The sequence below is a fragment of the Pelodiscus sinensis genome, chromosome 21 (assembly GCF_052426305.1).
Source record: "Pelodiscus sinensis isolate ZL-2025 chromosome 21, ASM5242630v1, whole genome shotgun sequence".
Taxonomy (NCBI): Eukaryota; Metazoa; Chordata; order Testudines; family Trionychidae; genus Pelodiscus; species Pelodiscus sinensis.
In genome coordinates, this window is record NC_143072.1 from 16,954,615 (window position 1) to 16,979,870 (window position 25,256).

Sequence of the window (25,256 nt, forward strand, 5' to 3'; positions counted from 1 at the left end):
AGCTCCGGCTGTGTCACTCTGGCCCCAGCAACAGCGGGCCGGTGGCAGCTAGAGAGCCCCGGGGAGCTGTGGCAAGCAGCAGGGCCAGGCTGGAGCCCTAGCCTGGTGGTGCCATAGCAACGCAGGCCATGAGGAGAGGGACCTCTCCTGGTTCAGCAAATCCCCCCGTTCGGGACCGGTCATGTCCCAAGGGTGCCGGACAAGGGAGGTCCAACCTGCATGGATCTGACTGCTCCGACCATGTGACAACTCTTGTCTCTTTTCTTTCTTTTGTAATAACCCTTTAGTTTGAGACCCCAAAGGCAGGGCTGGCAGCATGGTATTTGGGGTAAGACTAGTATGGGGGTGGTAATGTGGCTCGCCCTTTGGGGATCAAAAGAACATTTTGTACAGCGAGTGAAGTTTTAAATCACTTCTCATGGCACTGAGCCTATGTGCTGATTGGGAGCCTGTGACCGGAAAAGGCAGCCTGGGGGCGAAAGGGGGATGTGTGATTTCTTTTTTGGGCTTTTTGATACCCAGTGTGGGATCAGGAGCACAGCTGGTGACCGGTTGTTGAATCTAATTACAGTGTTAACCACCTGGTTTGGGAGAATCTGCTCTTCCTTTTTGCAGCCTGCCTTGACTTTGGCAATTTCAACTGTGGGCTACCACAGGCACCTCGACTCACACAGCCTGGGCCCACTTTAGATATTAATTTAATTGCAATCACACGTCAGGCATTTATCTGGTGCTCACCACAGGGATGGGTGTAGCAGCAAACAGGGGTGCAGTTTTTCTATATCACACAATAGCTAAACTGTATTAGACATTCCATCCAATTTCCTCCCACTGTCCCCCCCCCCCCCCCAAATCACAAAAAGGCTCGTAACTCACAGGAACATAGTCTGATTTTGCCCTAAGTAGGCAGAAATATTCTAAATATAATCGATAATGCAATGATGTGCTCAGAACAGTTTTGGTCTGGAAAGGTGGGGAAATATTTCGCCCTTCCAGTCGATAGATGTTATACCTTTTTCTGTGCTTTTTTCTTTGGCTTTGGCTCAAGTAAAACCGTGTAGCTGAACAACAGCATGAGTTTGTCTTTACCATGTAATATAAAGACTTTTTTTCCCTTATGGACCCATACAATGTTTCCAATGGAGATGCAGACCCCTTTGGAAATGTCAGACCAAGTGTCCGCCAAAGAAAGCAAGGGCAGTGGAACGGGGAGTTCCCAGGATATCCCCATGCAAATCCCTTGTTTCATGGGCAGAAGCAGGATTTGAACCAAGATTCCCCCACCTCCTAGGTGAGCACCCAATCACTGGACTCTTTCACCAACAGAAGTGGAGCTGATAAAAAGTATCACCTCTCCCACCTTGTTCCTCAATACAGGGGTGGGCAAAAGGGCCTCCGAGGGCCAGATCCGGCCCACCAAGTGAGTTGATCTGGCCCACGGAGGCCCTGCCACTCCCTCCCCCCCAAGACATTCAGGGCCTGGGGGCGGGGGGAAGCACACAAAGTCTCCTACCGCCCTGCCCCTGCCCTGCAACGAGTGCACGGCGTGCGCACGCTCCTGGCAGGGCGGGAGGAGACTGCTCGTGGTTCCCCGCCCCCAGGCCAATCAGGGTTTGGGGGCGGGGGGAGCATGTGAAGTCTCCTCTGGCTCTGCAAGGGGCTAAGCACTTAAAGTCAACCTCCAGTTGCTGCCGCTCAGCTGGCAGTTGACTCTAAGCGCAGCGCTCCCTTGCAGGGCAAGGGCAGAGAGCGAGAGACTTCCCATGCTCCCCCTCCCCAGGCCCTGAATGGCCTGGGGGCAGCAGGGGGAAGCACGTGAAGTCTCCTCCCAGGGCCAGGGGCACAGGTACCTAGAGGGAACCACCAGCTGTTCAGAACAGCTCGCCGTTCTCTCCGGGCGGGGGCAATGACTTTGCAGCTCCCCCACTCTCGACCAATCAGGATCTGTGGGCGGGGAAGCACGGAAGTGTCATGGCCACGCCCCTTCCGCCTGAGGCCACGCCCATTCCGCCTGAGGCCACGCCCATTTCAGGCAGCTTTGGGCCACTTAAAAAATGTCTGAAGTGGCCCCCGGTCCAAAATTATTGCCCAACCCTACTCGAATAGCTTGAGACCGACAAGGCTACAACAACTCTGCATAAATATTAGTAACTGTTTGAAATACAATTATTTGGCCTCCACCCATTAAAATTACCCACAACCATTAAAAAGTTGAGGCCAGATTCTCAGAGCAACTGAGCACCCACAGCTTCTCGCCATGGTGTGGCCGTATCTGGAGAGGTTTGAGCTTGCTACAGCCTCGGCTGGCACAGCAGGATCCTTTCAAGTAGAGGCTCATGCTTTTAGATCCAGATGGTGTCCCATCAAGACGTAGGACCAAAGCAAGCCCGAAGAGACACTGGAAACAGCGTTAGTCCTAGTCATGCTCGCTGGCTCTTTCAGTGAAGAAAAACCACCAAAGAGTCAACAATAAAAAATACAGACATCACGAGCATTTCACAGGCAGACACCGGACCCTCGAGTCTTTGTGGCACCCCGGGGGATACGCAAGTTTATGCTTACGTTGTTGATGGCAGTGAATGCAGACAATCTGACTAAATGGCACGATTAAGGCGTAGTCCCAGTACACACTAAAAGGAAGAAAAAACACCCAGGAGATGTTATGTTTTAATCATCAGTAGCCAGACTGCCCAGTAAAAGCACAAGCACGTCCATAAATTAAGAGCCGCTTACAAAACTTGGCCGGTGAAGTGGAATTTATGAGGAAGTAAGAGGCAGAGGAAGTAGCTGAGTATCACTTATGTGTCTGGAGCCGGCGGGTTCACAGTCGCTCCCCTCCCATGCAGCACTCATCCGCTGGCTAGCAACAGGAGGCAAGTGCCCAGAGCATGACACTGGAGATTTGTGGTCGGGATTCAGGACACCTGGGTTCCATTTTGCCACAAATTATGCGTGACAGGAGTCGGCTCAAGTGGGGCCCAGTGTCGCATGCGCCAATTCAATTCAATGGGAGCAAGATCCTTCCCCTCAACTGGGACTGTCCCAGTAGCCTCCCCAGGAATTGAATTGGGGGGGGGGTGTTCAAATTTACAAGGGGGAGTGTCAGGGCCAATGAGGGGTGACACCATGAGGGTGAAAGTGGGCTGTATGGCACCATAGTTTACAAAACTGGGGGGTGTTGGGGAAATTCGGGGGGGGGGCATATACCCCCATGGGAGGGTGTAGGGAAATCCCTGGACTGTCCTTTCCACAGGCTAGAAACGGATCACAGAGATCCAGAGCAGAGTGGGACTCAAAGAAGGATTAGATCTTTCTAACGAATGCAGGACTCTCCTGAGTCAAAACAGTAACCATGAAAATAGCTGGGAAGGGATATGAAACCTCACGTTGGTTTATGCCCCGAAGCCTAATCATCAGGGCTACGTCTAGACTGGCATGATTTTCCAAAAATGCGTTTAACGGAAAAGTTTTCCGTTAAAAGCATTTTCGGAAAAGCACATCTAGATTGGCAGGATGCTTTTCCGCAAAAGCACTTTTTGCGGAAAAGCATCTGCTGCCAATCTAGATGCGCTTTTCTGCAAAAAAGCCCCGATCGCCATTTTCGCCATCGGGGCTTTTTTGCGGAAAACAGTACTATGCTGTCTACACTGGCCCTTTTGCGCAAAAGTCTTTCGAAAAAAGACTTTTGCCCGAATGGGAGCAGCATAGTGTTTCCGGAAAAGCACTGATGATTTTACATGAGATCGTCAGTGCTTTTCCGAAAATTCAAGCGGCCAGTATAGACAGCTGGCAAGTTGTTCCGCAAAATCAGATGATTTTGCGGAAAAACTTGCCAGTCTAGACACAGCCCAGGTGTGAGAGAGAAATATTTCCAGAGGGGAACATTCTATCATAACTGCAGGGATGTTTTCGCCTTCTTTTGAAGCAGCAGGTATTGGCTCCTCTCTGGGGCTAAATCAACACCGGCACAGAGGTGTGAAAACACCCTCCCTCCCCCCAAACACAGCCAGTTACAGCTGTGCTGTAAAGCACCAGTGTAAACAGGCTCCTACGCTGTTAGCTACTCCCCTGGTGGAGATGGTTTACACAGAGTGCCGGGAGAGCTCTCTCCCAGTACTCCTACTGTGGCCACACTTCCAGTTTAAAACGCTGCTGCAGACAGCACACTGCATTATAGAATCCTAGACTCCTAGAACTGGAAGGAACCTTGAGAGGTCATCAGGTCCCGGCAGGAGCAAGCACCAACTAGATCATCCTTGAGAGATGTTGATCCAAACTGCTCTTAAATATCTCCAGTGACGGGGATTCTACAACCTCCCTAGGCAATTGATTCCAGTGTTTAACCACCCTGACAGGTAGGAAGTTTTTCCTAATGTCCAACCTAAACCTCCCTTGCGACAGTTTAAGGGTCTGTCTACACTTGCACCCTCTTTCGAGAGAGGGATGCAAATGTAGACATTCGAAATTGCAAATGAAGCCGGGATTTAAATGTCCCGTGCTTCATTTGCATATTCGTGCTATGGCGCTATTTCGAAATAGTGCTATTTCGAAAAAAGAAACGCTGTCTAGACGCGGTTATTTCAAAAGAAAACCCTTCTTCCGAAATAACCCTTATTCTTCCTATAACGAGGTTTACCAGTTATTTCGGAAGAAGGGTTTTCTTTCAAAATAGCCGCATCTAGACAGCGTTTCTTTTTTCGAAATACTACTATTTCAAAATAGTGCCATAACATGAATATGCAACTGTAGCATGGGATATTTAAATCCCGGCTTCATTTGCAATTTCGAAAATCTACATTTGCATCCCTCTCTCGAAAGAGGGTGGAAGTGTAGACATAGCCTAAGTCCATTGCTTCTTGTCCTACTATAATTTTCCTATTATAATTGTCCAAGGAGAACAATTTTTCTCCCTCCTCCTTGTAATAATCTTTTAGATACTTGAAAACTGCTATCATGTCCCCTCTCGGTCTTCTCTTTTCTAAACTAAACAAGCCCAATTCTTTCAGTCTTCCCTTATAGGGCATGTTTTCTAGACCTTTAATCATTTTTGTCTCTCTTCTCTGGACCTTCTCCAATTTCTCCACATCTTTCTTGAAATGTGGTGCCCAGAACTGGACACAGTACTCCAGCTGAGGCCTAATCAGTGCAGAGCAGAGCGGAAGAATGACTTCTCGTGTCTTGCTCACAACTCTCCTGTTAATGCACCCTAGAATCATGTTTGCTTTTTCTGCAACAGCATCACACTGTTGACTCATATTTAGCTTGTGGTCCATTGTGACCCCTAGATCCCTTTCTGCAGTACTCCTGGAAGGGGCGGGGCCTCCCTCAAAAGGGGTGTGGCCTGGGGCAGCCAGCCCTCACTACTGCTCAGAGCATGCCGTGCTGGCCAACCCTGAGAACTTCCCGGAGTGTGCCGCATGGCGCTTCAGTGGCAATTTAAAGGACCTGAGGCTCTGGCTGCCACACCACCCGTGATAGCCCCTGGCTCTTTTAAATCACCATGCCTCTTGGCAACTGCCCTTTTCTCCCACCCCCCACAACAGCAGGCCGGCTTGCCTGTTATTCCCATCACGGTTAGCTGCGTCATGTCTACCAGCCGGAGACCTAGCGTAAATGCTGCAAGTGCTTCTGCAAAGGACGTGTTACCTTTTCTCAAGCTCCGAGTCCCTCAGGGTGCCGTTCATGAGCTGATTGGGTGTCCATTTCAAAGTCAAGCTCTCTGCTGACTGATGCAGGGAGAGATAGCCCGGAATTGCCTCCATGTCGTCCTTCTGTTTCAAACAATACACAAAGACCAGCGCATGGACATCCTGATGTGTACGACTGCGGAATATGTCAGCCCTAAGGAGAGGTCCCCGAGAGCAGGCTGACCCTGAAGAATCCTCTCAACGAGCCTCACTTATTCAGTGCATCCTCCCCTTCCAAGAGCACTTGGACTCAGGCCCGTAGCCAGCTGGCTAGTCCTGTCCCCGTCCACTGTGGAAACCCAACTGGCTTCCAAACTCCCATCTCCTCCATTAACAGTGAGGGGTTGTGGGTACCTGAGCACCCACAAAGCCAGCCAATGGGAGCCCCATGCCTCTGGAAATCTGGGGTTTAAAGATGACAGCCAGTGTGTTTTCAGATCCACTCTGGGCCTACAAACAGCCCTCCCTGCTCTGCCAACAGTGTTACCCAGGCCAAAGCATCTCCCCTCTGTGGGCTTCCGCTTTTATCCCTTCCCCTCTTGGGCAGCATAAGCTGTTCAGGGCAGGGACGGTCTCTCCCAGCAAGTTTGCTTAACTGCCACCAAGTAGATATGAAGCTAGGACCTCTGGAGCTTAGTGTAGCCTCTACAGCTTGAGCTATAAAGCCAGCTGCCTCTCAGCTTAGGCTGTACAGCAGGGCTACTCAGCTTTGGAAGTTCCGAGGGCCACGATGATGCTCACAGCACATGCAGACAGCCACAACTTAAGTGCAGTTGCATATACATGCAAATATATGCAAATGGCTTCTTTCACTCTGACGGGCATGAATACAAAGATTAAGGCAAGACTACACAACACGCAGGCCCCATTTAAGTCAGTTCTGCTGATATTACTAAAATGCACTATTTACCCCATATGACAGCACTTTAATGAGAATGACAGTTCAGGAATGTAACTACTAAAACGCATATTAACAGCAGACCACCCGCGGGCCATGTGTTGAGCCCCCCCATAAATCCAAACCGCACCGCGGGCCGCAAACACACAGGGCGCATGTGGCCCATAGGCCATGTATTGAGTAGCCCTGCTGGAGAGCTCCTTTCAAAGCCTATGCAAATGAAGCGCGGATTAGCAGATCACCGCACTTCATTTGCATAATTAATTAGGAGCCGTTTTTGCACAAGAGGTTTTTTGCAAAAACCCCCTCTTGCTCAAGAGTCGTGCTTCCTCATTTTTTCAGGAAAAACAGCTCTTGCGCAAGAGGAGGGATTTGCACAAAACCAGCTCCTAATTAATAATGCAAATGAAGCGTGGCACTATGCTAATCCGTGCTTCATTTGCATAGGCTTTTGCGGAAGAGAGATGTTGTGTAGACGTAGCCCTAGTGCACCGGGCCCCAATGTCAGCTGGGGTTGCTATGTGCTACCATCATGCCCACGAATTCACGACAACCTCGATTTATTCCTCTGCAAGCTGCCAGTGAGTGGGAGCTCTGGGAAGGGATTTAAGGCTGCAGAAACGGTGATAAATTCAAGCTCTTGACAGGGCCAAGAGTTTTCTATAAACTCACGACGGTCTTTCAAGCCATTTTCCTTGCTTGGCAGAGAAGATCAAGTCGCAAATCTGTCTTCTGGGTGTTTGACATTATTAGCTCACAGCATCAATCCTGAGGCAGATATAACAGCTCCAAACCCACCAGCAATAAACATCTCAACCCTGTTCAACAACCTTGTTGGACAGGAGCAAAACAATCAACCCTCTCCCCCGACTATTCCTAAAGCATGTGTATGTCTGTCCGTCCATCCATCTTTCTGCCTTTTCGAGGCTGAGGCATGCGAATGGAGCTTTGCAACAAGTAGCCATGAATGAGTTTCTAAACTGTTAACTACATTACCTAAACACAAACTCATTCATTATATTGTAGTTGCACCACTGGATGTAGTTGAAAGAGACACTCTCCCCGTTATGTGTATTGTACACACATAGGCTATATCTACACTACGTTTTTTTGCGGAAGAGGCAATGCAAATGAAGAGCTCATCAGCATTTTCTCACGCTTCATTTGCATAATCTCTTCCGATCCTTTTTGCACAAGAGGTTTTTGCGCAAAAACAAGTAGTGTGGACGTGTTCGTTTTGTGCAAAAAACCCCTTTTTGCACAACATCCTTATACGTCTATTTTACAGGCATAAAGATCTTGCAAACGGACACGTCCACACTACTTGTTTTTGCGCAAAAACTTCTTGCTCAAAAAGGATCGGAAGAGATTATGCAAATGAAATGTGAGAAAAAGCTAATGAGCGCTTCATTTGCATTGTCTCTTCTGCAAAACGTGCGTAGTGTAGACAAAGCCATAGTGAGAGACAGTGCCTGCCCCAGAAAATCTACAGTCTAGACAGACAAAACAGTGAACGGGGCAACAGGGGTGGAGAGAGGTGAGGTGACTCACCCAAAGTAAGGTAGTAGGTCAGTGACAGAGCCAAGTTCCCCAGGTCTCCTTACTCCCAGTTTAAAGCCCCCCATGCTCCCTAGACCACTGAGAATCCTTAGCAAGGCTCTTGCTTTCAGTCCATTTAACATGGAGGAGATCAGTTTGATGGGCAGGGGTATAAACCCATTTCAATTAGCCAGTTTTAATCCCAGTTTGATGACTTTTCTCTTTGTTTTGGTGTGGTTGATTTGTTGGTTGGCAGTAGCTCTCGCAGTTGAACTGGAGGTGGGGGCAGGTGTGGGGGGGGGTACCACTGGTGAGGTCTTTGCCTGGGTATGGAGTCAGAGCTCCCAATACTCAGGCTGAGACCAATAGGATGGCATTCGGCAACCCTGAAGCTTCCATGACTCTTTTGGGTGATGTATCCATCTTCTGTTGGACCGGCTCAGGAGTCAGATTTTGCCTCCAGAGCTGGATTGTCCATAGGATGAGGCACTGGGTTGGGATTCAGGAGACTTGAGTTAAGGAGCTGAATAACCAGCAGTATCTCACTCCAGTCTATGAACTCACACACATGATGGTCAGATACTCACGGGCTGGACCAGGACGTTATTCTTCCCATACAGAAGGTGCGTCCTCGAATTCTGGTGCAAAGACTCCACATATTCTCTGGCCGAAGCCGCAAATCGGTCTTCCGACATGCTCCCGCTTGAGTGCCGCTTCCGGATCTAGGAGACACGAGAGCTGTGGCTTGACATGCAGGCCACACGGTACCAGAAGCAACGATGTGAAGAGCCCGCTCAGAGCAGCAGCCCCACTAAAAAGGGCGCCTCAAGAAATCTCCTTTAGAATGGGACTTTCTTGCAGCAGCCTGGGGACGACAGAGGCAGGAGAGGGGCATGTCCCTCACCCTGGCCAAAGAGGGTTGCTGTTCCCCAAGGCTGGGAATCAGCACATCAGGTGAAACTCTTGCTGTCTCAAGCCACAGAATTCGACCAGTGAGGTAGTGGCGGCTGCCTGGTTGTTCCTAGGGCAGGCATGGGACTCAAACCCACAATCCCGAGGCTAATGCTGTATCCATTAGGCTACAGGGACCTAAGCAAGCTCCCTTCCTTCAACTGAAGCTTTGTCCTCCCTAAATTCAACTAATGCAGGGTGGGCAAAAAGGCCTCTGTGGGCCGCATCCAACCTGCCAAGCGGGTCAATCCAGCCCACGGACTCCCTGCTGCTTCCCCACCCCCGGGCCAATCGGGGCCTGGAGATGGAGGAGTGCGCGAAGTCTCCTCCTCCACCAGCGGCTTGGGCCAGATGTTGAGAACCTCTGGCAGTTCTCTTTGGGGGCGGGGGGAAGACTTCACGCGCTCCCTCCTCCCTTAGGCCAATCAGAGTCCGTAGGCAGGGAAGCATGGAAGTGTCCTGGCTCCGCCCCTTTCATCCTAGGCTCCGCCCCTTCTGGGGAGGCCCAGGGCCATTTAAAAAATTTGTGAAGTGGCCCCCCCATCTCCAATTATTGCCCACCCTGAACTAATGTCAGCTCCAGCCCTTGGGAAGCTACTGGTGGCTGCCCAGCTGGGTTCTCTTCAGCCTGGTTCTCAAATCTCCCTACATTTGGGAAGGGGTGGAGGGGAAATTTGGCACTTAATGGGCTTTCATCTGTGCCGAAGGCGCACGCAAAAGTGTTCTCCATCCCTGGCAATGGGAGGCTGCCGGTGGGTGTGATCTAAATCCACGTCCACCCTTCTGCCTGCCCGTGGGGTCTCCGCCAGTGCCAGTAACAAGGGAGGGGCGTGCTGCAAATACCTACTCCCAGCGCCGGGCGTTTTGATGGTGAGTCCTGGCGCCCGTGAGCTCCATGGATCCGGTGTCGCTGAACCAGTTCATCTGCAGAAGGGTCTGTCCAGTAGTGGTCAGCTGTTTTCAGCTTGGTATATTCTAGTGCACACGGCCCAACTAGGAGGACAGGAACGAGAGAGGATCTTTAGGAAGAACGGACATTTGTTCACTCTCGTCCTCCAGGTCAGAGGTGAAACGGAAACGCTTTCTGCTCGAGTCGGGTGAAGTTATCAATATCACTGCATAATTATAACCAGAGCTGATGAGAGATTTCACTGAGCCTTAGGGGGCAGACACTCCAGAAGGGGCAAGGCCTCAGACAGAAGGGGTGGGGACTCAGGCAAAGGGGGTGGGGCCTCAGGCAGAAGGGGCAGAGCCTCAGGCAGAAGGGACTGGGTTGGGGCTAGTCTCTCCCAGCCAGCCCATCAGCACTGCCAGGCCCAGGGAGAGGGTGTGACGGGGGCTCTGGCAGTGATTTAAAGGGCCTAGGACTCCAGCCATTGCTCCTGCCAAGGTAGCAGTGTCTGGGAGCCTTTTAAATCACCGGGCTCTGACACAGCTGATCCTTTTTGATAGAATCATAGAATCCCAGGGCTGGAAGAGACCTCAGGAGTCAGAGTCCAGCCCCTGCCCAAGGCAGGACCAACCCCAGCTAAATCAACCCAGCCAGGGCTTTGTCCAGCCTTAAAAACCTCTAGGAATGGAGATTCCACCTCCTCCCTAGGGAACCCATCCCAGTGCTTCACCACCCTCCTAGGGAAATAGCTTTTCCTAATATCCAACCTAGACCTCCCTCACTGTAACTTGAGACCATTGCTCCTTGTTCTGCCATCCATCACTACTGTGAACGGCCTCTCTCCATCTTCTTTGGAACCCCCCTTCAGGAAGTTGAAGGCTGCTATCAAATCCCCCCTCACTCTTCTCTTCTGCAGACTAAACAAGCCCAAATCCCTCAGCCTCTCCTAAATCATGCGCTCCTGCCCCCTAATCATTTTGGTTGCCTCCGCTGGACCCTCTCCAATGCATCCACAACCTTTCTGTAATGGGGAGCCTAGAACTGGACACAATACTCCAGATGTGGCTTCAGATGTTTGCCCTTCCCGGTCAACAGCCCTGATGGTAACCTTGGCATTCTGGAGAAATTACCTCACTTAAAAAGCCAGGTGTTGTTGGGACACAGAAATATTGCTGAGCATGTAATACACAGCCACTGCTATCTCGGTACCTCCAATGCCCTCCAGTGGGATGCTACACGTAGAAAGAGCTCTAATAAAACCAATTCTGCCAAATCATCAAAGCCAGCAATCAAATAGTTTGCCTGTCTCCATTTCTACCCCTCTGCTTCAGGGAAAATTCAATAAGAAAAAACCAGCCACCCCCAACACAACTGGAGATAATATTTCAAGTACTTACCAAGGAGAGAAGCTAGGATTGGTCCATACACAGGATCTGCCAATAGAGCTTCTCTCTCATAGTATTTGCTGGGAATAAACCATAAAAGTGGATTAGAGCCAAGGGTTGGGGTTTTCAAAAACTCCCAACTCGCTTAGTGTGAATACCAGTGCCGGCAGCAGATACACGTGCTCCTGCCCGTGCTTTTGAAAATGCCACTCACCGCTAGCTCCTAGTGCGTGTGTCTGTTTGTGTGTGAACCCTGGCAGCACTGCAACTCACCGCTAGCTCCTTGTGTGTGTGTGTGTGTGTGTGTGTGTGTGTGAGAGAGAGAGAGAGAGAGAGAGAGAGAGAGAACCCTGACAGCACTGCAACTCACTGCTAGCTCCTAGTGTGTGTGACTGTGTGTGTGAACCCTGGCAGCACTGCAACTCACCGCTAGCTCCTTTTGTGTGTGTGTGTGTGTGTGTGTGTGTGTGAGAGAGAGAGAGAGAGAGAGAGAGAGAGAGAGAGAGAGAGAGAGAGAGAGAGAGAAAGAGAGAGAGAACCCTAGCAGCACTGCCTGTAATGCAACATTTGATTTTGGCTAACAAGCCGAGAAGTGACCCCCAGACCAGCAACCCCTCCAGACATGCTAAGAAAGGTATCATCTCCATCCAGCCAGGCAGTTACCACAGAATTTGCTTTGAAGAGAGAGCCTGGGATACAAACCTCAACGCACTTAAAACCACCATCACAAAGCAAGGACACGCCACCCTCTCCAGAGAAGTAGATCGCATCATGGAACGGGCACCCGCACACCCTGGGAAAGCCTGCTTCAATCCAGAAACCAACTGCCACCCACTGGCCATGCTGGAACCTGTATGCGGATTCATCAAGCTATATCTGAGGGAAACACATCCTGAAAGAAATATTCCCCAGCCCCTTTCTTCTGCCCTGACAGCAACCCTCTGGCCTCACTATACTCGTCGCCAGAAGAAAGCTCCCCACAGACCCGGGCCAATTGATCCATGGGTCCCACGTGTGCATCAGATGCCCCCATAACAACTCTGTGGACAGTCACTAAGCTCTCGCATGAGCTCACGCAGACAGTTATAAAAGACAAAGATACCGTGTCACTCTTGGGCGCCCACTTTTCACACACCGACCTTTCTCTGTCTGATCTGCCAAAAGGTATCCTCAAAGACACCTTCAAAAGATGGGAACCTTGGGACTTAAATTCGTAACTCTGCTGGAGCCCTGAAGGGCATGTCTGCATTGCCAAGTTTTGTTGCCAAAGTCGGCCCTTTGGTGACACAGCAGTGAGTGCGTACACACTGCAATGTCCTTTCGTCAGGAAAAACACCCCATTTCTGCAACAAAAAACTTCCATCTCTTCGAGAGACTTGTTTCTTTTCCCCTCTTTTTATTGTCAACAAAGAGCCAGTGTAGACACTGCTGTTTATTGTGTTGACAGAACTGGCTTCCGCCAGTATCCCACAATGCCTGCCTGGATAGCTCTGCTCAGGGCAGGTCTATGCTAAACCGGAAGGTTGGCTTAAGATATGCAACTCCAGGGACTTACCTTAAGCCAAATTTCTCTGGCGTCCCCAGAGATGGGATGGGAGAAACTCTCCTGTTGACTTCCCTTACTCCTCGTGACTGCCAGGAGTACTGGAATCGATGGGGTCATCCTCAGCATTTGATTTAGCGGGTCCTTACTAGACCCACTAAATCGAACACCGGAAGGTCCATCTCCACAATGTAGATCCTCCGTTTAGTATAGACATGGCCTTAGAGTTTTGATCTCTGCTGCTCTGCTGGCATGCACCCCTCCTCTTTCAAAGCTCGGGGAAGTATCTGACAGCCGAGTGAGCTGCTGCAGGGAGAGCTCACAGAGCTACTCACAATGAAATCTCAAGATGCACAGGGATCAGCGCTACCCAGGTCTGTGGGATACATACCCACCCTGTATTGCTCACACTGTCGATGATGGGCTCCTCCCCCCGGTCCTCAGTGGGGATATGATCTGTCGGCAGAGGGAGCAAGCGTGAACACCCTCTGGGGCGATTTCTGTTTTGTCGACTTTAGGGTGTCGACATAAGTTTTGTCAACAAAACTTGGCAATTGAGACATACCCAAACTTAACAGGGACAATGGTTTTATGGTTCGTTACATGTTATAACTAGAGATGCAAAATCCTGCTTAAAATGTTAACCAGTTAAACTATATGTTTAACTAGTTAAGAGGGGGTGGAGACCTGGCTGGAACAGCCCCCATCTGTGGTTTGGGAGCCACTTTGGCCAGGCTGGGCCGGGGCTACTGCACTGTGTCATTGTCGGGGGCTGCTTGGGCCAGACCAGGTGCCGGTTAACTTGTTACTGGTAAGCACCACCTGGTAAGGTTGATGGTTATTGGGTATCCAGTTAACTAGTTACTCATTTACATACTTAATTGTAACACACCACACTGCCCGATAACCTTAATTGCTCACTTTACAAGGTCTCCTGCAGCATGTGAGAACCTCTTGCGTTTAACAATCTGTTCCAATTTGTAGTTAGCTTAGACACTCTGGTTACCTCTCCCAGGCCTGACGAGCTCCTTGTGGCTTGCAAGATCTCTCACAACAGAAGTTGGTCCAAGAAAAGCTATTACCCCACCCGCCTCGTCCCTCTGAACATCCTCTCATTTTGCTTCTCTCTCCCACTAGATGGGGCTCAAACTCTATGCCATTTCCGATTTCCGAAACACCAGGGATTCAGGGAGTGACGTCATTACCCTGATCAGGAATGTTCTCTCATCTTCAAGAAAACTTTTCAGCACATTCCGCATGGATTCAGATACAGTCAGCCAGGAAACCACGGCAACACAAACCAACGGACCAACCCTGCGGCTGCTTTAGGAGCAGACACGAGGCACCTCTCTTCCCAGGGACAGGACCCAAGCCTGGCAGGGCTGACCTGGTAGCAGAGACTGGGACGGACTGGAAGACTGGACTGGGAACCAGTCTGACCAACAGCAGGTTGGGTTTTCCAAGTTAGGTGCCTAACATGGCCTGTGTTTGCATTGCCCCAAGCATGTATATCTTTAGGCTTGTGGTGCCCCAAGCACAGGTGCAAACAGCACACCTGGTTGGCAGAGATAATTTAGGCAACAGCACATACCTATCTGTGAAGCAACAACCCCAAATCTTGTAGACAGAAGCAGTAACCCTTCTACTCCCGGGAGAGCCTAATGCATTTCTGCAGCACTGCAGTGTGCCTGGACAAGATTGTGGGCCTCACTTGTCCTGTCCTGCCATGACAGGTAAAACCTGCTTAACACAGGAGGTGAGTTAGCCCTGAGGCCTTGAGCCAAAATATCTCCCTGAGAGCCAATCACAGGATACCCTCATGGTCCATGCAGCTCTGACACACAAATCACACACAGCTGTTTAATTTTAAGCAAACTGGGATGAGAGGCCACTAACACAGGGGTGGGCAATACTTTTTGATGGGGAGGCCACTTCAAGAATGCGATACGTGCTGAAGGGCCGCATTCTTCCATGATATTAATGGAGGAAGTGCAGGGTCTAGGACGGTGGTTGGGTGCAGAAAGGGAGTCTGGGGTAGAGGATCGGGGTGCAGAAGGGGTCTGGAAAGGAGTTTGGTTGAAGGAGAGGGGTCACGGCCTGAGACAGGGATCTGGAGTGAAGGAGGGGGCGTAGGATCTGGGAGGGAGTATGGGCATGGGGGCAGGAGAGGATTCTGACCTAGTGGAGGGGTATAGGAGGGAATGCGGGGTTTGGAAGGGGAGTGTGACCTGGGGATTGGGGTGTAGGGTCTGGGAGGGGATATGGGTGCAGGAGTGGGGGTGCAGAGAGCTTGGGCTGTGACTGTGTCAGAGGATTGGGGTGCAGGGTCTGGGAGGGGATATGGATGCAGGAGTGGGGGTGCAAAGGGTTTGGGTTACATGAGGTAGGGGTACAGGAGGGGGTCGGGTGCCAGGCGCAGGCAAGATTAGGGTGCAAGGTTTGCGAGGGGATGGGATGCCAGGCGGTTACCGGCCAGCAGCTCTGTGGGAACCTCGGGTACATTCCCTGCTGTCCACGCCCCCGCACGCAACTCAAAGCAGTCGGCTGCGAGGACCATGTGCTGTGAGTCCTGCGGAGGGGGGAAGAGGTGTCGCACGCTGCCTGCGTGAGAAGCACGGCCCGGGCAGCCCCCATCAGCTGGAAACCAGCCAATGGGAGCTGCGAGATTGTGCTGGGGGATGGGGGCAGGGCGTGAAGCCCTCCCCTCAGGGGCTTGTGGGGCACAGGACACATGGTCCCCTCAGCCGGTCGCTTTGTGAGGGTGCAGAAGGCAGGGAGCCTCCCGCTGGGCCGTGGGATGGCAGCAGTGTGCGGATCCGGCAGTCTGACAGGCCGGATTCAGCCTGCAGGCCTCCTTTTGCCCACCCCTACACTAACAAAATCGTTCTCTTTGAACCTTACAAAGATCTTTTCTTTCCCTCTCAACAGGAAAACAGAACAGGAAAAAATATCCCTCTTCTGACCTGCTGCCCACGAAACGTAAGCCAGATTTGGGAAATACCGTGGGAGAAAGACCAAGTCTATATACTGCAGCTGCCCCATGGGCTCCCCCCAAATACCGCTCTTCTTCGCAACTGCACGTCCTGAGGTGCAGCCATCAATGAGAGCCAAGCAAGTTGGATCGTCAGTGTGGGCAGACGGGCTCTCGGTTAGCCACTAACCTAGGCCAGGCCTCAGGGTTTCTTCTCTTCCAAGGCTACCGAAATGTCTCTGCTACACTCCTCAATCGATTGCATTAGCTGTGGGGGTGGGAATAGATAAGGGAAGGTGATGACGGTCTTGCTGGGGAGAGCGACACCTCGGCATGCCCTGGCCAGAAGGAAACTTCAATAGAATGTCTTGGAGCTTGTCCATATCAAAAGAACGTAACATAAGAACGGCCACACTGGGTCAGACCAACGGTCCATCCACCCCAGTATCCTGTCTTCTGACAGTGGCCAATGCCAGATGCCCCAGAGGGAGGGAACACAACAGGTAAGCCTCACATGATCCCTCTCCTGTCACCCATATCCAGACAAACAGAGGCAAGGGACACCATTCTTGCCCATTCTGGCCAATAGCCATTGATGGACATAACCTCCATGAATCTATCTAGCTTTTTTTTGAACTCTGTTTAAAGTCCTAGCCTTCACCACCTCCTCTGGCAAGGAGTTCCACAGGTTGACTGTGCGCTGAGTGAAGAAAAACTTCCTTTTGCTTGTTTTAAACCTGCTGCCTATTAATTTTATTTGGTGACCCCTAGTTCTTATATGGTGGGAATGAGTAAATAACTTTCCCTTTGACATTTTTTCCACGCCAGTCATGATTTTATAGACCTCTATCATATCCCGCCTTAGTCTCTTCTTTTTTGTCTGCCAGAATCTAAATGCACCATGTCCACAGGGCACCTGAGCTTCTGCCAACCCTGAAGGGCAAAATCTCCATCACAAACGTAACCCTCCCAAATACAGGCAGCATGTCGGCACAGGACTGATCTACTCCAATCAGACCTTCCTACAGTTTCTTAGATGTCTACTCCTCACCATCCTTTGTTCTCCTCTCTCCTTTTTCCCTCTCCTCTGCAGAGCACACATGGTCTCCTGGCATGCTATCAATTCTATTCATGTGTCTCAAAAATGCCTACATGACGAACACATTTAATTCTTATGGCAAGTCAACAGAATGCAGGTGCCTACATTATTTTGGATAGTGGTTCTCAACCAGGAGTATGTATACCCTTGGGGGTATGGAGACATCTAGGGTACGGCTAGACTGTAGGGGGGTTTTCAGGATACCTCAGGTATCCCAAAAAAACTCCACCGCATTGAGAAAATGCGTTTGCTCTTCCGCTTTTTTTTTTTTCCGGAAGAGCAAATGCACTCTTTCGGAAGCTCCTGTATTCCTCATTCCACGAGGAAGAAGGGGCTTTCGAAAGACGGGATTTTTCCGAAATTTGGCCCAGTCTAGATGGGTCAAATTTCAGAAAAGCCTCTTCTGACAAAAGTATTGGAAAAAGATACACAAAATGCAGAGTGCATTTTGTGTATCTTTTTCCGATAGATCCTCGCAGTCTAGCCATACCCCTAGATATCTGCCTGGTTTTACAATCGGCTGCATAAAAAGCACTCTCAAAGTCAGTACTGACTGAAATTGTATTCAATGACTTATTTATACTTCTCTGCATATTATACACTGAAATGAAAGTATAATATTTATATTCCAACAGATTTATTTTATAATTTATATGATAAAAATGAGAAAGTCAGCGATTTTTCAGGAACAGTATGATATGACACAGTTGTAGTTTTCGTCTGATATGTAAGCAAGTTGTTTAAGTGAGGTGAAACTTGGGGATGCTAAAGATAAATCAGAGTTGTTTGGGAGCCACTGACTTACGTCCTTTGACAATTTTACCCCTGGCCAGCTGACCTTGCAAAGTTTTAAAAAAGTAGTAAAAATATATATTTTTTAAATGTGTAAGATTTTTTTTACTTATTCTTTAAGTTCTATTCCAGGTTGACATTTACATTTAAAATGTTGTCAATGTTTAAAAAAAATACAAATTTTGGTGAAACTTTTTTTAACTGTTGTTCTCTGATCAGCTCTGGGGTTGTGGATGGGACTCGACAAAGTTCCCTGCTGCAAAGACACAGTGCACATTGGTCGACAAACAAATCTTTGCATTCCCAACCATTTGCTCCCCTCGTTACCTGCAGTTGTCCACAAGGTACTGCACGATTTTGTCCAACACTTTCTCAATCAAGGCCGTCCGCACCCAGATGTGTCTGAGGGCCTGCGGCGTTAGGACAGGCGTTTTGCCTGAGGCAGAACATTGTCTCTTGAGGGACTCCTGCCCACTCAACTGATTCCTCCTGCAAAAGAGTTAAAGTGAAAGGTGTTGGGAGTGCAGACTTTTAAAGGTGACCTGCTTGCCCCTTGACAGAGCTTCTTCAGATCACTGCTGCAAATTTCTGTTTTATTTCTGTTCTATCAAGTTTATTGAGACACAATCCTACTGCAGGACCATCCCATTTTTCTGGCTCATCTTGGTTCAGTCTCTTTCAACATTCACTCAGGGTATGTCTACACTGCCACCCTAGTTCGAACTAGGGTGGCTAATGCACGCATTCGAAGTTGCAAATGAAGCCCGGGATTTAAATATCCCGGGCTTCATTTGCATCTTGCCGGGCGCCGCCATTTTTAAATCCCCCTTAGTGCGGACTCCGTGCACGTGGCTACACGCAGCACGGAGTAGGTAGTTTGAATTAGGCTCTCTTAGAATTAGGCTCTCTTAATTAGAGAGCCCAATTCAAACTACCTACTCTGTGCCGTGTGTAGCCGCAAGCACGGAGTCCACACTAAGGGGGATTTAAAAATAGCAGTTTCAAGTTGGACAGGGATACCCAGAGTTACCAAGTGGTGAAAGTTAAAATTCATTTCTCCCTGGTGTGTGTGTGTGTGTGGGGGGGGTGTTGTTACACCAAGTAAGGAGGAGACCATGTGATCTCCCCATGTGCCCCTCCACGTGGTTCTATCTTGCCCCCAGCCTGAGGTCTTCACGCTCTTCCCACCTTCTTCCCCTGTTACCTGGGGGAGGGGAGGCTGGAGGGCAATATAACCGCCCCCCCCAGCCCTGCCCCCTATGCTTCCACTGAGCTGCATCTCCTCTGGCTCTGTACAGCAGCAGTCCTGCAAGGGAACAGGGCTCCTTCTTCTTCAGGGAGGGGCAGCAATGAACAGGGAAAAGAGCAGAACACAGGCAGCTGTTGTATCACTCTCAGCTCTCCCCCTCCCCCCCCCCAGCCCTGTTCTCCTGACAGGCAGCTCCAGGGAGGGGCTGGGGGCAGCACGGTGTCTGTCTGGTACGTTGTACCCGCTACAAAGAGCTTGCTGGACGGCGTACTGGACCCTACCAGCTTAGGTACTTCAGCCACTTTCTTACAGGTACGCCCTACCAGCCCGTACCGGCTTACAAAGGGGGGGGGGGAATTGTCCTCCTTGGCCCCTGAGGATAGGACAAGAAGCAATGGGCTTAAACTGCAGCAAGGGGGGTTTAGGTTGGACATTAGGAAAAACTTCCTACCTGTCGGGGTGGTTAAACACTGGAATAAATTCCCTAGGGAGGTTGTGGAGTCTCCATCACTCGGGATATTTAAGAGCAGGTTAGACAGACACCTGTCAGGGGTGATCTAGATCAGGGTTTCATCCTGCCAGGAGGGCAGGGGCTGGGTGCGATGACCTCGCAAGGTCCCTTCCAGTTCTAGGATTCTACTTCCACCTCCGCGGTCTCCTTCCTCTTCTCTTGCCTTTCCCCTCCCTCCTCTCATCTGTCCCAGTCATTGGGGTGTCTCATCATTTATCAGGCCCTGCTCCCTGAACGAGCTCCGTGCAGGTGGGACCCCTACTCCTGTATGTCCGCCTCTGAACCAGCCAGCAGCGAGGACACTGCAGGATCCCGGCCTTGGAGCGTACGCACGGTGGGGAAGGGACTGGGTCTTGCGGTGTGTCCAGACTGCGCCTAGCACAAGGCTGACTGGGGTGGATTGAATGTGGTGTCGCTTGCCTGTTCCTCTGATTCTCCCAGTGCACATAGGGGGGAGAAATGGATAGCAAGGGGGTGATTTTTTAAAGTTCAAACAAGCAAGCAAAGAAAAACGTTCAGGCCTCCTTTGCTGCCTAAAGAACCGACCCCTGGCACAATGCGGGCGAGTTGCTCCCGTCTGGCACTGGTTTGGGCCCGGGGCGAGCCGAGACATCTGCTTCTCCACTAAGCTCTGTTCATTCCGTCGCCTGATCCTCCTCCCTCCCAATCCGTCCACATTATCCCCAGGCCAAACCCAGACCGCGCGCTGCCTGTGAGCAGCGACGCTCTTCGGTGTCCTTTGTCTCGACAGCACCGGGTGCAATCAGGGCTCCTGCGCCTCAACTGGGGCGCCAGAAAGCTGCCCCAAGTCATTTTCCAACCAGCTCTCGCTGTCCCCTTCAAGCCGCCACAATGTTCTCACTTTAAGAACAGCCCCCTGGGCTTACCTGCCTTCCGCCTGCTGCTGCAGCTCCTGCACTTTCTTGCAGATGTCCCCCGCTACCGCAGATGTTTTGCCCACTTTGGTGAAGAGAGCGGCGACCTTATCGGTCCGGAGGAAGCCGGCGGCTCTGCGCTTCAGCATGTGCAGGAGGCATGCCTCCACCACCCCTGGAAAAGGAAAGGAGACAGCACGGTGAGCACTCGGCTCCACTCTTCTCGGCACATGTCAGTCAAGAGAAGAAAAGTCACCTAACAAAATGAATCTGACGTCTAGGCAAGGAGGGAGGGGGTGGCGTACTCAGTAAGGAGGGCCCCTGGTTTCTAGTCCTGCTTGAGCTGTGGACTCAGCACACCCAAATAAAGCACCTTCTTGGTGCCTCAGTTTCCCCATCAGGATAGCAAGGGTAACAATACATTTACCTCTCCTGCAGGGGGCCATCAGGCATACTAATTGCCCTGATAACCTTGGATGAAAGTTGGGCTCTGCAGCCAAACTCGGCAAGAACCTGCATAAACCCAAATGTCCAGCCAGGCGTCGTCCTCTGTGTTTATGTTTTTCCTATGGGCCATATTCTGTGCCTCAGTGAGCCATTGATGTGAATAATGTAACAGGAGACTGGCCTTCTAGGAACTGAAAAGCAGAGGAAGATCAGATCTGGTAACTGGTAGAATCATGTATACAAGTGCCAGACCTGCAGCCATGGGTCCTTGAAAACACTATATTTTAATTCCCATGAATAATTGTAATACCAAGCTCTTATATAACCCTTTTCTTATATAACCTCAGTAGCTTTCAAAGTGCTTTATAAAGGAGGTCAGTATCATTATTCCCTAGATAAAGAGGGGGAAACTGAGGCATGGCGTGGTTAAGTGACTTGCCCAAGGTCACTCAGAAGGCCAGTGGCAGAGTCAAGAATAGAACCTAGATCTTCAGAGTCCAGTCTGGTGCTCTATAGTATTATAGCAATACTATAATAGCCCCGGAAAGTGAAAGAGACCTTAATGCTGCTCCACATGTGTGGCAAAACTCCCATTGGCTCCACAAGGCAGGATTGTGGAAGTACGCAGAGCTAAATATTGGGGATGTTAGATATTGAGTAACTGAACAATCATGTAAAAACTTAGTGGTTACACAGTTATTTAATAGTTCCTGGGGGCGGGGCTGGTAGCCAGTAGTGTGGGGTGGCAACAGCCCCTGCCTGGGGGGGGGGGGGGGGCGGGGGAGATCCCTACAGACAGAGGCTGCACCAGCATCCCAGGGAGCAACCTCCCCTCCTCCACTGCAGTGCAGAGGTTGGGGGAGGTGGCTCTGCAACTCAGTGGAGGCTTCTGCACAGGCTTCTGCCATCCCCACCTTGCTGCCTCTGGCTATGTCTACACTATGGGTATGTCTACACTAGCCACCATAGTTCGAACGAGGGTGGCTAATGTAGGCATTCGAACTTGCAAATGAAGCCCGGGATTAAAATGTCCTGGGCTTTATTTGCATGTTCCCGGGCGCCGCCATTTTTAAAGCCCCTAATTCGGACTCCTGTTACTCAGCGGCGGATTTAGGTCAGGGCGAGCAGGGCGGCTGCCCCGGGCCCCACGCTTCCTGAGGCCCCACGCATGCGCTGTGTCAAAGAGGGAGCCCCGCGAAATTTCGCTGCCCGGGGCCCCGCGGCGCTGCCATGGACCCCGCGGCACTCTCATCCGCCCCTGCTGTTACTCCTCATTGCAGATCAAGAGAGCTATGGACGGGGCGGAGGTAGTTCAAGTTCTGTTTTCCTGCTTCTTAAAAAGCCATCCATGTCTCCGATTCGGTGCCTATCAGCTGAACTGGACTGCCGGGCTCCTACAGCCCTGAGACCTGCCAACCCTTCACTGATGATTTACTGGTGACTGACACAACCCTGAATGAGAAGCAGGGGGAGGAAAAGGAGAACACACCAGAGCATCATTTCCCAGAACACACTTGTCTGAATCAGGCTGGAACAATTAATGTTGGAGATCTCGGGGGACAGGACTGGCTTGCGAGAGAGAGAGAGAGAGAGAGAGAGAGAGTGTGTGTGTGTGTGTGTTTAATGGAAGGAAGGAAAGGTTGTGCACAGCGGCAAGAAAGCTGAATGGAAATAGCCATCCCTGACAGTGGAAAAATACAGGGTTTCTGGGATTTCATGCGATTGATCTCATTGAAGTCTCTGAGGAAAACTGTCCCTGCCTTGCTGGGGGAAGGGAGAGGCTTCTAGCTAAGACACATATGTGCAGGGACTTGTTTTAACATCGTTTTTCTCTTACGTTAGCCCTCATTCCTGATGTGAAGATGAACGATTACTTTGGTTTAAGCAGGCTGGTCACTGAACTCCCACTGGACACAGACTCCTGAAGGGAGAAACCCAGTCAGACCTGCTGGGTAAAAACCGTGGTGGTACGTGACGCTGTCACTCAGAATCCAGACTAGGGTTGGGAGAATCATGAGGTCCTGCCCCGAGAAAGAGAAAGTGCAGGGCCGGATTAAGGGGGGGGGCTAGCTGGGCAGCTGCCCGGGGCGCCAGCCTATGGGGGGAGCCTGATGGCAGCTGTAAGGGGCGCCGCACGCCCGATTGCAGCTGTAAGGTGCGCAGTGCTCCGGGGGGCAGGGCCGTGCATGTGCCGTGTGCCCGGGGGTGGAGCCGTGCATGCGTTGTGCGCCCGCTGCCCAGGGTGCAGGAATGGCTCGAGCCGGCCCTGGCAGGGTGGGGTGGGCTGGGGTGGGGGTGGTGAAATCAGCAAGACCAGGCAGGGGAGAGAGGTGCACCTAGCTCCAGGCTCGTGAGGTTACCAAGCGGAATGTTCGTTTTGTGATTCTTCGCACAACAGACTCTGAAGTTCACCAGCCAAAGAGTGAAATCCAAAGATCACCCTGGTTTTATTTTGGTCTTGTGCAATGCCCCCTAACTCCCAGAATCTGAACGTTACACTTCAGTGGCTGCAAAGAGCCCCAAAACTAGCATGATCTATTTCTGAACACTAGGGGGGAAAAAGCCATTCGGGTCCACTAGATCCATTTTCAGGATTTTAAATCTAGGCTGAAAATGGCTCTTCCCATCAACGCTGTACACAAAGGTAGCAATGGAGGACAATATCACTTACTCTTTGAAAAATTAAACCCCTGACAACGGTCCCTCTAATCTCTTCCATCCACGTGTGGATTTTTTCCATGCATGCACCGAATAACGTTTATGTGCACTGTGTGAAAGTGCACCACTAACACAAACACAAAACCTAGCTGTGGATGCTCTGCTAGTCAGCTGGGCAGCATTTGAACCTCTCGTAGGTGGCCACCCAAGCGCACAGCTTACAGGGCATACTGGCCCCTGAACCCGCTCCGGAGTTCACACCCCCGCACCGGAGTTTGTTTTCCTGCCTCTGAGCCATGTTCTCCCATGTTTATTGATGGCAATTTACCACAGACTGTCTGCTGCTAACATTGCACCATTAAATTTTCATCACAAGTATCAAACGGCGCTCCATCTGCTCCAACGTACATTACCTCCGCCTTAGAAGCTGGCTGCTCAGAGTGAAGAACGCAGAACCCACCTATAGTTGCCAAACCTGCCAGGTGTTGAGCCCTTCCTGCAATGACCACACTAGCCTCTTTGATAGATTTTTCCTCCCAACACCCCGAGGAGGTACTATGATCCCATTTTGCAGGCAAGAACCTGACCGATTCTTAAAGAGGTTTAGGCACGCAAAGTTGCAAATAAGTGCTTCTGAAAATCCCACTGGGTATGGAGGTGCCTGACTCCCAAGCAATGATCCCTCTAATTTTTTTCCATTCATGTGCAGAATAAATGCTGTGATGTGCACCGAGGCACGGGCTATGTGCACCACCAGTGGAAACACATTATGCCAGTTGTGGACATTGTGGGCACGCTGCTAACCAGCTGGCATTTGAATCTCTCCTGGGTGGCGGCCCAAGCACTCAGCTTCCCGGGGAACACTGCTCCCAAGGAGATCACACCTCTTCACACCCCTGAGTGACATCAGTATGCCGGTAGCAGTCTGGACGGTGGAGACAGCCCCAGTTTTCATGCGAGCTAACAAGTTGAATTACAGGCCAGTTTTGAGGTTGTACCCTGAGTTAGCTAACTCAAATGAAGAACATGTCTTTTATCACCTGAATCTCTCTTGGTACCTCAGCTCCTCATCTGTAAATTGGGGATAACAACACTCCCTTTCCCCTTTGTCTATTTAGACTACAAGCAATTGTAGTTCTTATTATACGTCTGTACAGTGCCTAGCACAATGGGGCTCTGATCTTAGTTAAAATTTAAAAATTCAGCATAGGAATAGCAACAACTCACCCCAATTTCCGGAGGTAGAAGGAATATTTGTTTTAATCAAGGCTGTAGGAGGCGTTTGTACTGCAACCTCAAGTGGCTCCGCAGGTGTCCCTCGGCACAAGACAACCTTCCTGCGTGCACTTGTAATAGACAATCCAGATAAACTCTCATCTGGGTGGAAATTCTAAACACAGGCCTTGCTCCAAATGAAGAATTGGCTTGGATCTAGGTATTTTTGTTGCTAGCTCCTTGCAAATGCACCAGACCCTGGGAGACAGTAGACTGAATGTCATGCTCCTTCATCAACCAACAGCTTTCATGTGTTTTCATTTTTAATTAAAGTATTCATGCTTTCATCAAATCAATTCCTTAACCAGGGATACTCAAGATCTTACAGACCCATCATTGCTGGGTTAATGGGGAGCATACAGTGGCTACTATCTTTGAAACCAGATGGATAAAATACCGATTCTTTGATTATTTAAAAAAAATGTTGGCAACACACTTCCCCATATTGCTGCTGTTTGAAAGCTACTTCAGTTATCATTTAAGC

At 50.4% G+C, this 25,256-nt stretch overlaps 1 protein-coding gene across 7 annotated transcripts in view; it reads right to left on the bottom strand.

Moving 5' to 3' along the window:
* SGSM2 (small G protein signaling modulator 2) overlaps positions 1–25,256 on the bottom strand; it is a 168,214-nt gene that overhangs the window by 46,989 nt on the left and 95,969 nt on the right. For all 7 annotated transcript variants that reach the window (XM_075904864.2, XM_089772152.1, XM_089772156.1 and 4 more), the window contains 7 exons: positions 20,405–20,567; positions 18,085–18,246; positions 11,365–11,432; positions 9,923–10,068; positions 8,712–8,846; positions 5,647–5,771; positions 2,563–2,630 (listed from right to left, as the gene is read on the bottom strand). In XM_075904864.2, the coding sequence (XP_075760979.2) occupies positions 2,563–2,630; positions 5,647–5,771; positions 8,712–8,846; positions 9,923–10,068; positions 11,365–11,432; positions 18,085–18,246; positions 20,405–20,567 (867 nt within the window). The remainder of the gene's footprint in view (positions 1–2,562; positions 2,631–5,646; positions 5,772–8,711; positions 8,847–9,922; positions 10,069–11,364; positions 11,433–18,084; positions 18,247–20,404; positions 20,568–25,256) is intronic.